Source organism: Mirounga leonina, unplaced genomic scaffold (assembly GCF_011800145.1).
Source record: "Mirounga leonina isolate KUSES-001 unplaced genomic scaffold, KU_Mleo_1.0 Mir_204, whole genome shotgun sequence".
In the NCBI taxonomy this organism is placed as follows: domain Eukaryota; kingdom Metazoa; phylum Chordata; class Mammalia; order Carnivora; family Phocidae; genus Mirounga; species Mirounga leonina.
In genome coordinates, this window is record NW_023270513.1 from 7162005 (window position 1) to 7174356 (window position 12352).

General features: G+C 36.4%; 1 protein-coding gene across 6 annotated transcripts in view; it reads right to left on the minus strand.

The window, feature by feature from the left end:
• Positions 1–6465: 6465 nt before the first annotated feature.
• Positions 6466–12352, minus strand: part of ATRX (ATRX chromatin remodeler) — a 309544-nt gene continuing 303657 nt past the window's right edge. For all 6 annotated transcript variants that reach the window (XM_035028787.1, XM_035028786.1, XM_035028789.1 and 3 more), the window contains 4 exons: positions 12004–12129; positions 11155–11250; positions 10504–10632; positions 6466–9582 (listed from right to left, as the gene is read on the minus strand). In XM_035028787.1, the coding sequence (XP_034884678.1) occupies positions 9304–9582; positions 10504–10632; positions 11155–11250; positions 12004–12129 (630 nt within the window). In that variant the 3' untranslated portion in view covers positions 6466–9303. The remainder of the gene's footprint in view (positions 9583–10503; positions 10633–11154; positions 11251–12003; positions 12130–12352) is intronic.

A 12352-nucleotide genomic window follows, 5' to 3' on the forward strand; every position in this document is an offset into this window, starting at 1 on the left:
CAATCAAACATTAAACATCTTTATGATAAAACTCAGTAGACAGAGGATGGAGCCAGGGAAAAGACTGAATAATTCTGGTCCTAATGGAGCATCTGATTTCTTCTGGATAAACAGTGTCAAACAATTTCCTCTCTTCTGAGAGGAAATTATGTTGTTTGGACAATGTGGACCATGCAATCAGGGAACAAGTTCCCACTAGCAGGTATAACAAGAAAGCTTCTGTGGGATGTTTCTGCCCCTGGGTTCTACACACATCCTGTCAGAAATGAGAAACTTCTATCAAGGATCACTTACCTACTGATATAAATTAAATAGGTAATAAATGAAGGGACCCCTGAGTATAAAGCATTTTTTTCAGTGCAATAAGCTGTATTACTTCTTCTTAAAAACTATGAACAGAAAATGTAAAACTTTATTCCATAAACATAAGGGAAAATTACAAGGTGTACTTCAGTCCTTTGTTATGGCCAATTAAGAAATAGGGACAGAAGTAAGGAAGAGAGAAGAGAAAATGAAGGGAAGGAGGAAGACATAGGGACCCAAAGTAAAAGAGAACAGACATACATATATATACATTTGGGCATACAGAAACAGACTTTGATGCTGTTGACATTGCCATAATGTTCTCAGGTAAGATATGACTGCCAAGACATTCACACATAAATTCATCAAACAAATTTTCTCACACTTTTTCTGTGTCAGGTGCCAAGGATATTAAAGTGAATATGGGTCCCTGCCCTTAAGCTCACATATCTAGCAGGAGACCAAGACATTGATCAAGTATTCACACAAATAACCCTTGTATTAGTTTCCTATTACTGTTGTAGCAAATAACCATGAACTTGATGGTTTACAACAATACCCATTTATCATCCTTCGGTTCTGTAGGTAGAAGTCTGATATGGGTCTCACTGGGCTAAAATCAAGGTGTCAGTGGAGCTGTACTCCTTTTTAGAGGCTCTAGGTGAGAATTACTTACTTATTCTCTCTGCCTCCCTCTTCCAGTTTTAAGGACCCTTGTAATTACATTGGGCTCGCCTGGATAATCCAGGCGACTCCCCATTTCAAGGTCAGCTGATTAGCAACCTTAATTCCCACAACTTTAATTCTCTTTTGTCATGTAACCTAACACATTCACAGGTTCTGAGATTAGGACATGGACATCTTTGGGGCTCCATTATTCTGCCTACCACACCATTTATCTACAAATTGTGCATTACAGATGCTATTGCCTTAAACAGGGCTATAAACTCCCGTGCACAAGTACAGAAGCATGGCATTTTCTGGAATTATACTATTCTGAATTCTATTCTTTGCTGCCTACATACATTTGTTTGCTGTTTCCTTTGAGATGCCATCCTCCTCAATCCCTACATATCCAAATTCTAGCTATCTTTTAAGACTTTGCTCAAATGGTACTTAGACTTTATCGGGTGGAAAAACGAAAAATAAACTTTGTTCAGAACATTTCTACCTTTTAATATTCTCAATTGGTGTCTAATTGAACTTGTGATAGCACTTTCAAAATGAGTTGTGATATCTTAAAACTTACCTTACAGTATTCACACTGGATTTTTCAGACACTTCTGTTTGGTTCACAGAAGGAAATGAAAGGAGAAAGCCAAGCCCTCCAGGCACCAGTGAAGAGGGACAGAAGGAAGTGCCTTGAAAACACCACACCAGGAGGAATATTCTATTTAAGACCTTGCTTACAGTAAAATCAGACAAATGAGAGCTGATATGCAAAAGAACAAAATGATAAGTTACTCTAAGTGGTTTGCTAAAGGCTGAGATTAAATCATGGTTCTAGGAAGGGTTGCAAGCTTGTTCAATGGCAAAAACATAGAATGTGATACACGTTGTTGAATATCGCCTCTTCCAGTTAGTTGTGAGACACTGGGTGAATAATTTAATTATTTTAAACCTGTTTCCTCATCTGTAAAACAGGAATTACAGAAGTGACTAATGATAGTGCCTGACATATAGTAAGCGTTCAATAAAACTTTATTGCTTTGTGAGTGAAGATTCAGAGAGGTAAAGTAACTTGTCTAAATTTATGCAGATAGAACCAGGCCCCCAAATTCTAGTATATTAAAATCGTTTTGCTGGGGTTTTTTTTCAGTTCTTTGGAAATATGAAAAACTATTCATGGTCCTTATAGCACATCTCTGTAACTCAAGAGTAGTTGCCACTATCCTGAGATCATTACACTAAAACAGAGCTTTCTATCTTGTTCCTTGTGAATACAGCAGCATTTCTCATTTGAAATAGAAGATTTATTTTTTAGATTTTATTTATTTGAGAGAGAGGGAGAGAGCACAAGGAGGGGGAAGCCACAGAGGCAGAGGGAGAAACAGACTCCCCGCTGAGCAGGGAGCCCAATGAGGGACTTGATCCCAGGACCCTGAGATCATGACCTGAGCTGAAGGCAGCCACTTAACGGCTGAGCCACCCAGGCGCCCCTGAAATAGAAGATTTTAAAGTACTTGGTACATTAACCTGCCTCCTTTGAGGAAGGCTGAATGATTCCATCCTTGGCACTGAAGGACACTAAGATCTGGAAAGTAGAAGAGTGCTTCTAGATCTTATTGGTCTAAACTTTGCTGACTGTGGTGAAAGAACTGTTTAAACAAATTAAATATCCCTCTGAAACAAAGTCCTGAAGCCAACACCCTGGATACCAAATTAAAAGCTTGGGGTATATGTCAGGGGTCTTCCCATTTTCCCTTTCATTTTGGTTCACGTATTCCTCTACTTCCCATAAACATTTCCCATTCTAAAGCTTATTTCAATACGAGGTATTCTGAAAATTTACTTAATGTGGTCTGGCAGACTGAAGAAAATGAACTGGAATTCAAGTGTAACAGCAGGCATCTGAATGGAATGGAATGAGAAGTGGAAGAGAAGCTAGAAGACATTGGTACCCTTGAACTTCTTTCCCTTTCTGGGCCTTTGTTTTCCAGATTGTTAAGGGAGATGGCTGGGCTACAGGGTATCTAAGACCCCAACTATCTCTAGCATTCTATGATTCTATGAGTGCCCCCCTCGGAAGTATTAGAATATAAAGGGGTGCATGTATTTGATAGGGTGGGGGGAGATCATTTGAAGAAGTAAAGCAGGAAAAATTGCAGGCAGGCACTTCATTTGAGCCTACACATCCAGTAGTGTGTGCAAGTTAAGGGAAGAGAGGGTGGGAAAACTTGTTAACAAAAGGTTTACTTTACTAAGGATAGTATTCAAGCAAGCCTGCATCACTAAAGGCTCCATGCTGTATAGTTGAAAGCCTACCAAGAACTGGGAATGAACTAACAAGACCTCAGGTGATTTATATTAACCAGTTTCTTTTTTCTTAAGTTTGGTTTTGTTTCCACTAAAATGTATTCAGCGGGCTAGACATAGTCTTCTACCTGCTTTGCTACTGGCACGTAAGGACAAGCAGCTACAGAAAAAAAAAAAATTATTACTATTTCACTCTTCTATTAGTTTTTTGTTTTTTTTTAAGATTTTATTTATTTGACAGAGAGAGACAGCGAGAGAGGGAACACATGCAGGGAGAGTGGGAGAGGGAGAAGCAGGCTTCCCGCGGAGCAGGGAGCCTGATGCGGGGCTTGATCCCAGGACCCTGGGATCATGACCTGAGCCGAAGGCAGACGCTTAACCGACTGAGCCACCCAGGCGCCCCTTCTATTAGTTTTTGTCACAAGATTTTTTAATAAAATCTACATCTCAAAAAGTATGCCGTATGTGTTGCGACATAAGACTCAATATAAACAAATATTGTCTTACTATAAACTTCATCCAGACCAGACAAGTTAAACATTGGCCTAATTTGGGCTTTATAGCTATGAATAGAATGGGAAGTTATCATTAAAAGCTGACTTTACAGAAGCTGACTTATATTTACCTTGATGTTTTGTCAATGTATATAAACCAATCAGGCAACAAGGATATAAGAATCATTCTTAAATATGGTTTTTCATTTTCTGAGTGCCAGAGGCAGTAAGAAATCAGCTCTGGGAGTGCCTCTGGGCAAAAGATAAAGAAGGTTACAGCTGTGGAAGTGGTAATTAGAGCCCATTACAACTCGACTTATCTGCTTTGTCATTAAAATGCCTGCCAGACCTCTCATTTTTCTAAACAGAGGAAAAGAAAAGGTATACCTTAGTCTGTGAGAGCGTTAACCAAAGGCAAGGGATTTCTAATTCTGTTCACAAACTTACCGTGTAACCTAAGACAAACCCATTGCCTTTTGGCTTCAAATTGTGCTTTGCTCACAGTTAAACCCTAACTCTTGAAGCTGAAAGACCTCAGGAAATCACCTGGTCCAGGCTCCTGCCTTCAGGAAAGTTATTATAGTCCTATTTTCCAAATGAGATATAAAGACCCAAGTAACTTAATGTTTTCTGCCTCCTGAGTGCAATGGATTTTATTTTCTTACTTTTATCTTAACTGTCACGCGGAGAATGTAATTATTCTCACTTTTTTCACAGATATGTTGTATACAGGTTAACACGTAATAACCACAAGGCACTTCGAAAATGCCAAAGGAAACTTATATTAACAGATACTAGCACTTGGAATGGATGGGTCTTAAGAAAAACTAAAAGGAATGGATTTAGCCCTTTGAAGAATTAGCTTGAGGAAATAGAATTACACTCAGTTTAGTTAAATGGACCAAACTCACTTTCTGTATATACGTGTAAGGGTATAATTAGGAGTAATGAAAAATTAAGAACAGGAATGCCACTAACGGTTTTATCATTAGGCTTGAGAGGGTAATCAAAAAGAGTAAGTGAAATTCTGCACATAAAACCAGAAGTCCTGAAGAAAGTTGACTCCTTGGGTGAGGGGTAGGAAGTAACAGTTTTTTTCTTGCAATTTAAGAAGTTCAGTGTGATTTTTTTCCTTAAAGTTGTCTATAGTCTTGTCACTGAATGCCTGGATTCATTATCTTCCTGTCTCCCGTCTTTCTTCACTTTGCATCCTAAGCCAAATTATCTCTGCCCAAATCACCATCTTTATTGCTACTTTGAACACATCAACCACCTCACAAACCCTTGTTATCCTCTGTACTGAAATTATTCAGGATTTCAAGATCCTTCATTAATCCATTCCAATCTAGTCTCTTTCCCTATCCCTATCTTTATTCCTTTTAATACTACACTTCCTCTTCATGTACCTGAAACAAATTCCATCCTTGCATCTGATGTCATCTCTTCACCTTTCTTGAAAACTAACATGTATTTGATGTGAGGACTATACGGAGAGGGCGGAGTCTATAAACAGGTAGAAGTCTCTGATCTGATATGATTAACTAAAGGAGACTGGAGCCAAATTCCCTCCCTTATGTTTCTACCAGGGAGAAAGTGAGGACAGAATGAATGGTGAGGTGAATTTGGAGGAGTGCTGCAGGGTAGAAATTGCTTGGAATATGTGGTAGTTCTGAGTATTAAAGAGGGCCTGCCATATTTTAGGATTTGTCTCTTCCATTCCTTCAATTACAGCTTGATCTTCATTATCTTTATTAAGGCCTCGATTTATACGCTGTCTTCCTTGGTGAACGTATGTAGTGGTCACTATCAGAAAGATCTCTCAAGTGAGGAGAGGAAGGGCGATTGCCTTAGTTAGCCAAGTAGGCACAATGGTGACAGGAAGGTTACTCCACAGAGAGAGTGGCAGTATATATTGTAAAGGAATTTTATGGTGGTACATACTCTGGGGAGTAAAACTCTTAGGTTGGGAGGGTGGGGCCATTCCATTATTGTATCCAACATGAGTAATGTGGGCAGAGTTTGGTTACCTAGCAGATATTGAGCTTAGAAACAATATATATTTTGGATTTTAAATTTTTATTCACCTCCATATAACAGCATATATAAAATGTTGCACAGACAAAAAGCATTTCTGAAATTTGGTAACTCCTTTGGGATTGGCACAGATTACAGACTTGAAAAAAAAATCCATGGTGGAGGAATTTTCATCTCTAAGGGTAGATTTGATGTGGAGATAGCTAAAAGTCACTTGAGACTAAGTCTGGTGAAGTAAGATGGGAATAATCTGAACATAATTTTTAGTGAAATGAGCATGTAAAAGAATGACCTAATTTACTGTTAGAATAAGTATCTATACCTTCACAACATGCCACCCTCAAAGGAAATAATGGTACTGAGATAGGTAAGTAATTATCTTAAAGTTTTGTTTGGGGCACAGATGTTAAGTATCTGATTTTGTGATAGAGGGAAAATGGGCATAGCTAAGGGAAGACTACAAAATATTCAGCTTCTTTGGAGGCCAGGTAATAAGGCTTCCATTAACCTGCTATGGCTTCAGGAGGGTAAGCAGCTTTTCTATCAAGTGTGGATTGGTAGTCCTGCTTGATTTAAATGAGTGATGCAGCTGTTGGGAAGCAGGAAATGGTGCTGGATTACAAAGAGACAACCAAAACTAACACAAACACACATAGGCTTCCTGGTATGTAAATTATTTTTGAGGTTAGAGATCTCCTTTTACAGAATTTAGTATATAACAGATTCAAAAACCAAACTTTTTGACCTCCCAATATTAAATAACTAAATGTGCAAAAGAATCACCATTAAATAGGACATCAAAAGCTATACATTTTCTATGAAACAATATGTGCACAGATCTTCAAAGCTGTGAAAATGCAATAAAGAGCACAACACATTTTGGTCACTTTATTAAATGACATTAAATAGTTTAAGTTTCAACTACTAAACAGCACTTTGAATGGTGAAAACACAGATAGTATTATTGTCATACTTGAATGCTTTTCTTTAAAAACACAATTCCAGTCCTTATATATATTACAAAACAGCCTTAAAGGAAGAAGTGACATCTTTTCTACAGTACTTAAGATACTCAATACGGAACTGAAAAGCAGTCTAACAGAAACAAAGGCAAGTCTTCACAGCTGTATGATTTCAGCAGCCAAAGCTGGATGATGGACTGAAACAGTACTATACAACTGGGACAAAACATATACAATATCACAATACTAAGCAAAAACGCTTTACACCCAAAGAAATAAAACAGGTTACAAAATATGGAGAATTTAGCAGGCAAAACTGTATTACAAGCAACATTTTAAATCGTCATTTTTTAAGCCATTGCAACTATTTAAAACATCTAAAACAAATATAAAAATGAGCCTTTTAGTATCTTATTGATGTGATTTTTTTCTTTAAATATTTGTTAAAGCTTGATGTTATACTCAAAGTACATATTATGTAGCTAAAATGTCAAGTGAGAAGAGTGTATGCAAAGTGGTCCAAGTTTTATTTCAAACTCTCTTAGTTCCAATTAATCCTTTCTATGTATTATTCCTTAAGTCATAGTTTCATCCATGGTGAAAAAGGTTTAGAAGGTTGCCTAAAATTTTTACATCCATGTCTTTGCACAAGTAATCAGACCACGTTGAAAATTCCCAGGTCTAGTAAATCAGGTTTAAGGTATTCTGGACTTACAGAAATACCAACTGACAACAGTTGGCCAGAGTGTACTGCCTTCAAATACTTATCTCATAAATCTTGTCTTTTTCATTTCTTCTGGAGTAAACACACATCCCCCCCCACCCTAATTAAGTAAATCTGATTATATGGCTGGCACAATATCCAAATATATGGAATTTGTTAGTGGTAACTCACCATGGTAAAGTGGGGGGGGGATGAAATGGAACCACCTAACCTCACAAATTCCGTATCACAAACCTAGTGCTCTTAGATGTTTACCACTAGTTCTTTCAAGATAAAAATGGAAATCTCTTAATCATCCAAATAACTCAAAACAGTTCTAGCTAATGTTAAACTCATTCTAATCCAGTGATACCTAGAGCAATTCCTCCACCCAACTTTCTTTTTTTATGAAATTCCTTAGCTATTTCCACTACCTGTTACAACACCATCTCAAAAATGGTTTTGCCATGTTGAGTTGACTCCCATAGTCTAACAATCTTTTTCTTCAAGAAATTCAAGCAACCAAATTGTACATGAATAAACTTACAGGTCATGTTTATAGGCCTGGATTAAAAAAACAATGCAATGATTTTCTAGTAAAACTTCAAAAAAGGGTATTAGATGAATTAACTTTGATCAGAAAATTGCCTCACAGATCTAAACTAAAAACAAAATCGAACTTTGAAATGTGATTTATTTAAAATAACAGGGAAGTTGGGGGAAAAGAACATGATGATGACAGAAAAGAGGAAGAGCAGAGAAGCCAGTGATCCTTATCTTTCAGAGGAATTATTTCACAATACTGACAGTACTGGGAATTATTAAAGCACATTCCTCATGTGAACTTAAAAAGTCAGCAATGGTTCTGCCATTTTGATATTGTTTATAAAACAGGGTGTGACCCTACAACCACACCATCATCCTTAACCTCCTAAAATGCTAGAACTTGATTTTGTTAGTCCACATCCCACTGCCAGCAACAGGATGAAGCACTAGCACTGGCACCAAGCAGTTAAGAGATGTGCTTTATATCAGTGCCAGGAGAGAGAAAACTCATGTGTGGAAGATAATCCACAACCCTGAAATTTTACCAGTAATTATTTCAGCACATATAACTGAAAATAAAAAATGGCAGAAAGACTAAAGAAGAAAAAGGAATTCTCTTCTTAGGCTATACTTAAGGCTGTTTATACAATGCTAAGATAACTGCAAGACTCCTCCAAGTTTTAGAGCAGTAGTATTTGAGAATATTGCACACAATTCTGTGTCGAAGATAACCCTTAGTTTCTAACTTTCAGTCACGGAGATGATACAGCAGGAGCCCAGTTGCAGACTTCAGTCAAAAGAACATTAAAACCATTTCCATCATTTTAATAAAGAAATGGATTAAGTACAAAAGTATTTCGGAACTTGAGGAATCAACTCTAAGAACTCAGCTGTGTGTTTTTATATGTAAAGAACGAATATATAAATCTGTATTCTTTCCTAAATTCATTAATTTTATGACAATTTTATGGTTGCTAAAAGCAGGCATAAAAATTTAGAGAGGAAATCTGTGGAGTTGTTACTGTTATGGAAGGACTTGTTTTCACTGAAAACAATTTGAAATATCTTCTGTACTCAATGTGTGTAAGAAGATTCTAGGCAACATCACTGACAAAAGTCAGGAAAAAATGGTATGCCCTATTAAAAAAATTAAAACTAATATGGAAGATTGGCATTTAAGGGGACCAAACTATTTATACAGTTGAGTTCTGTTAAGTCATTGATTCCTAAAAAAATAAAAGATCTTTCTATGATTTTAACAATCCTTTAAGCTTTTAGTGCAAAATCACATTGATTTCCCTTGGGAAGGTCCTGGATTTTTGCTTCTCATTGGGGGTGGTGCACGCTGTAAGGGTGGTGGCTGCATACCACCAGCTACTGACTGATACATTCCTCTCATATCAATTTGCTGGTAGTTAGAAGGATTCATGATTAAATTTGGAGGCTTTGGCATCATGAGGTGACCCAGTGTTGCTTGCTGATAAGTCATTTGTTGTTGTTGCTGCTGATTGTACTGCTGCTGGAGCCTTCGGTTCATAAGTATTCGCTGAACGCAGCTGATTAACTAAAGAGAGAAAAGGGAGCTGTTACAAGTGCATGACCTGTCTCAAAGAGGTAAGTATCAAGTTTTAAGTTAAAATCAATTTGTTAAGGGTGTACCATACCAAAAGGAAAACACATTATTGTTATCACCATTACTAATTTGAGGCATTCACAGGACCATTACTGTAGAAACCACTTAGTAACACCATTTAGGGCTAAATTCTCTTAATGACTTGACTATTGTATTGCAAGCAGCATTTAGTTTAGTTGCCATAGTAACCTGTCCCGCACAATGATTAGTTTCAAGTATTAGTTACAGCACTTTTTGTCAAATCTCATTTCTTCTTCATTCTTTTAAACATTTCACATAATGACAAACATTTGTAGTGACAAACACCAAAGGGAAAAAACACTTGTAGTGGGAATAATTCCTACCTGGAGTGTCTTAAATTTCCTAAGAGAATTTAAAATCAATAATTCTACAGTGCTAAGTAAAATTCATGCCACAGAAACTGATTCCCTGGAGTCAAGAGTTGAAATTTCCCAGTGAAAGGCAGATGGCTGGCAAACAACTATGATGGGAAAAATGGAATATGCTAGTCTTTTAAAGAATTATGTAATTAAGTAGGAACCTGTGACATATATAATCTATAGCTCCACTTTTTTTTACTCTCAAATTAAATATATTAAAAAGTATACTTAATTGTTTAAAAATGGTAAATACGGTAAAAGTCTGGCAAAAATTCCTTTTTAGATGTCCAGAATACACAAAAAAATAAAATTATGTGGACGAGATATGTTTTCTGACAAAATTTCTTCCAGGAAAAATGACCAGTCATCCATCCATATGAAGGAAAGATGATTACTGACACAGATGTCACACAAACCCATTATTATAAATTCAAGAAAATTGGACATAACTTAGAGATAGTCAAACTCTTACCATCTGTTGTTTTGTCAATACATCATTGTAGATTGCTTCTCTTCGTTTAACATCAAGCTCCTGGCTGGCTTGTCTACTTAATGCTAACGCCTGTACTTGGGCCTCTGAGAGATTCATGTTTTCCTTCCACTAAAAGAAAAAGGTTCCATTTACCTCTTATTGCAATAGAATTGAGGACAAATAATTAAGGTACTCAAAAATATTCAGGATTTTAAAAAGGTTTCCCCCCCCCCTTTCCTTTATTCTTTTCTAAAGAAAACAAGGATGTAAAAGCAGGGTACTGCGTTAACCACTGTCGTACAAGGTTTGGCTATCTCTGGAATGAAACTACTTGGATTTAATTTGTGTAACTGATAAAATATGTTTAAGTAAACAACACATACATTTCTCTGACTGACTGATTTCCCAATCATTTGGGATATTACCCATTTCTCTTTTGGGCCAACATTTAAGCAAAAATGCTGAATTACAGCTTAGCACTATTATCCAGTTTACTAGTATTTTACTATTGCAAATCAAGTTAGAAGAATTATGTGGTTTTCCCCACAGAAGGAGTGAGGCAAACAACAATTACAAATAAAAACAAAAGGGCTAGAGGGGGAACACGACAGAAATATCAAGTTGGAGTAAGATAACTGCCTATTAACTTACTACAGCTGAAATTATATCTTCAAGAGGCTGAATCCTCACTGCTGTCACACTGTTTGTTGCTTCCACAACTTTTTCTCTTCCTTGATTAATGAGGTCCTAGAAGAATGCAAGAAATGTTATATAGGACATATAAAACACACATGGTTATAAAGTATAGGGATCCTTCCTTTTGCCAATTTATAGCACTTGGTTTTAAAACTCTTCAAATAATTGAAAAGCAGCAAAATGCAGCATCAATAACGTGGGTAAAACTTATCAGTGAGGGTCTTGTTAGGAAGATAAAAGTTTGGGTTTGCACCAATAGTTTATCAATTTAAATGACTCCATAAGTACATTTTCAAAAGGAAACCACAGATTCAATTAAGTTACTACATAATTGGTATAATAAAACCTAATCTTTCTTATTTAATTCATAATTGATTCTAGTTTCAAATAACTTACTTCATAATACTGGACATTAGCATATATTTAATGCTGCACCTACATTGCATCAGAATATAAATGTATTTATCCTATTTTCAAACATTAAGCAAGTTAATTTGTTTATTCAAAATATTTTATAACTAAGAAAGTGCTATTTCCCTAGCCAGTCAACTGCCCTATTGTTCCTTAATTAAAATAATTCAAAGAACATTAATTCAAGGCCGAATTCTCTTGTGCTCTGAACAAACCATATTTTCCTATACTATGATGGTTCAAAAAGGTCAACAAATAAAAGAAAAATTTCTTGGTCTATTCAGAGGTAATCTTTTGGAGAATGTGATATTCCTGCATAGGGAACCCTCAACAACAGGGTATTTGAAATTGCCTTTAATTCAAGTTAAACTACTTTTGTACTTCACAACTTACCTCCAGCTGTTGATTACTCATTGCTGACAGGGCTCCCAAATTGAAAGGAATATAAGGAGTTTGAGAGTTGAAAGTGACAGGGGGTAAATTGGTCCCAGTTGGTATGTTGAAACGCATGGTCAGTCCCTAAAAACAAAAAATTATGCACTTTCCACATTGTGATTTAAAACTTGAAATTCTACATCACCTACTGGTTTAGAAAAGAATCCACATTCTCAGATCTAAGAAATTATTAACACTCTTCCACACACAAACAAAACATCCTTTTCACCCGAAACCAAGATCTTATTACATGGAAAGCTTTAACCCCTAAAGGTGTATTCTTTTTTCTGAAAATTCGCACAGAATG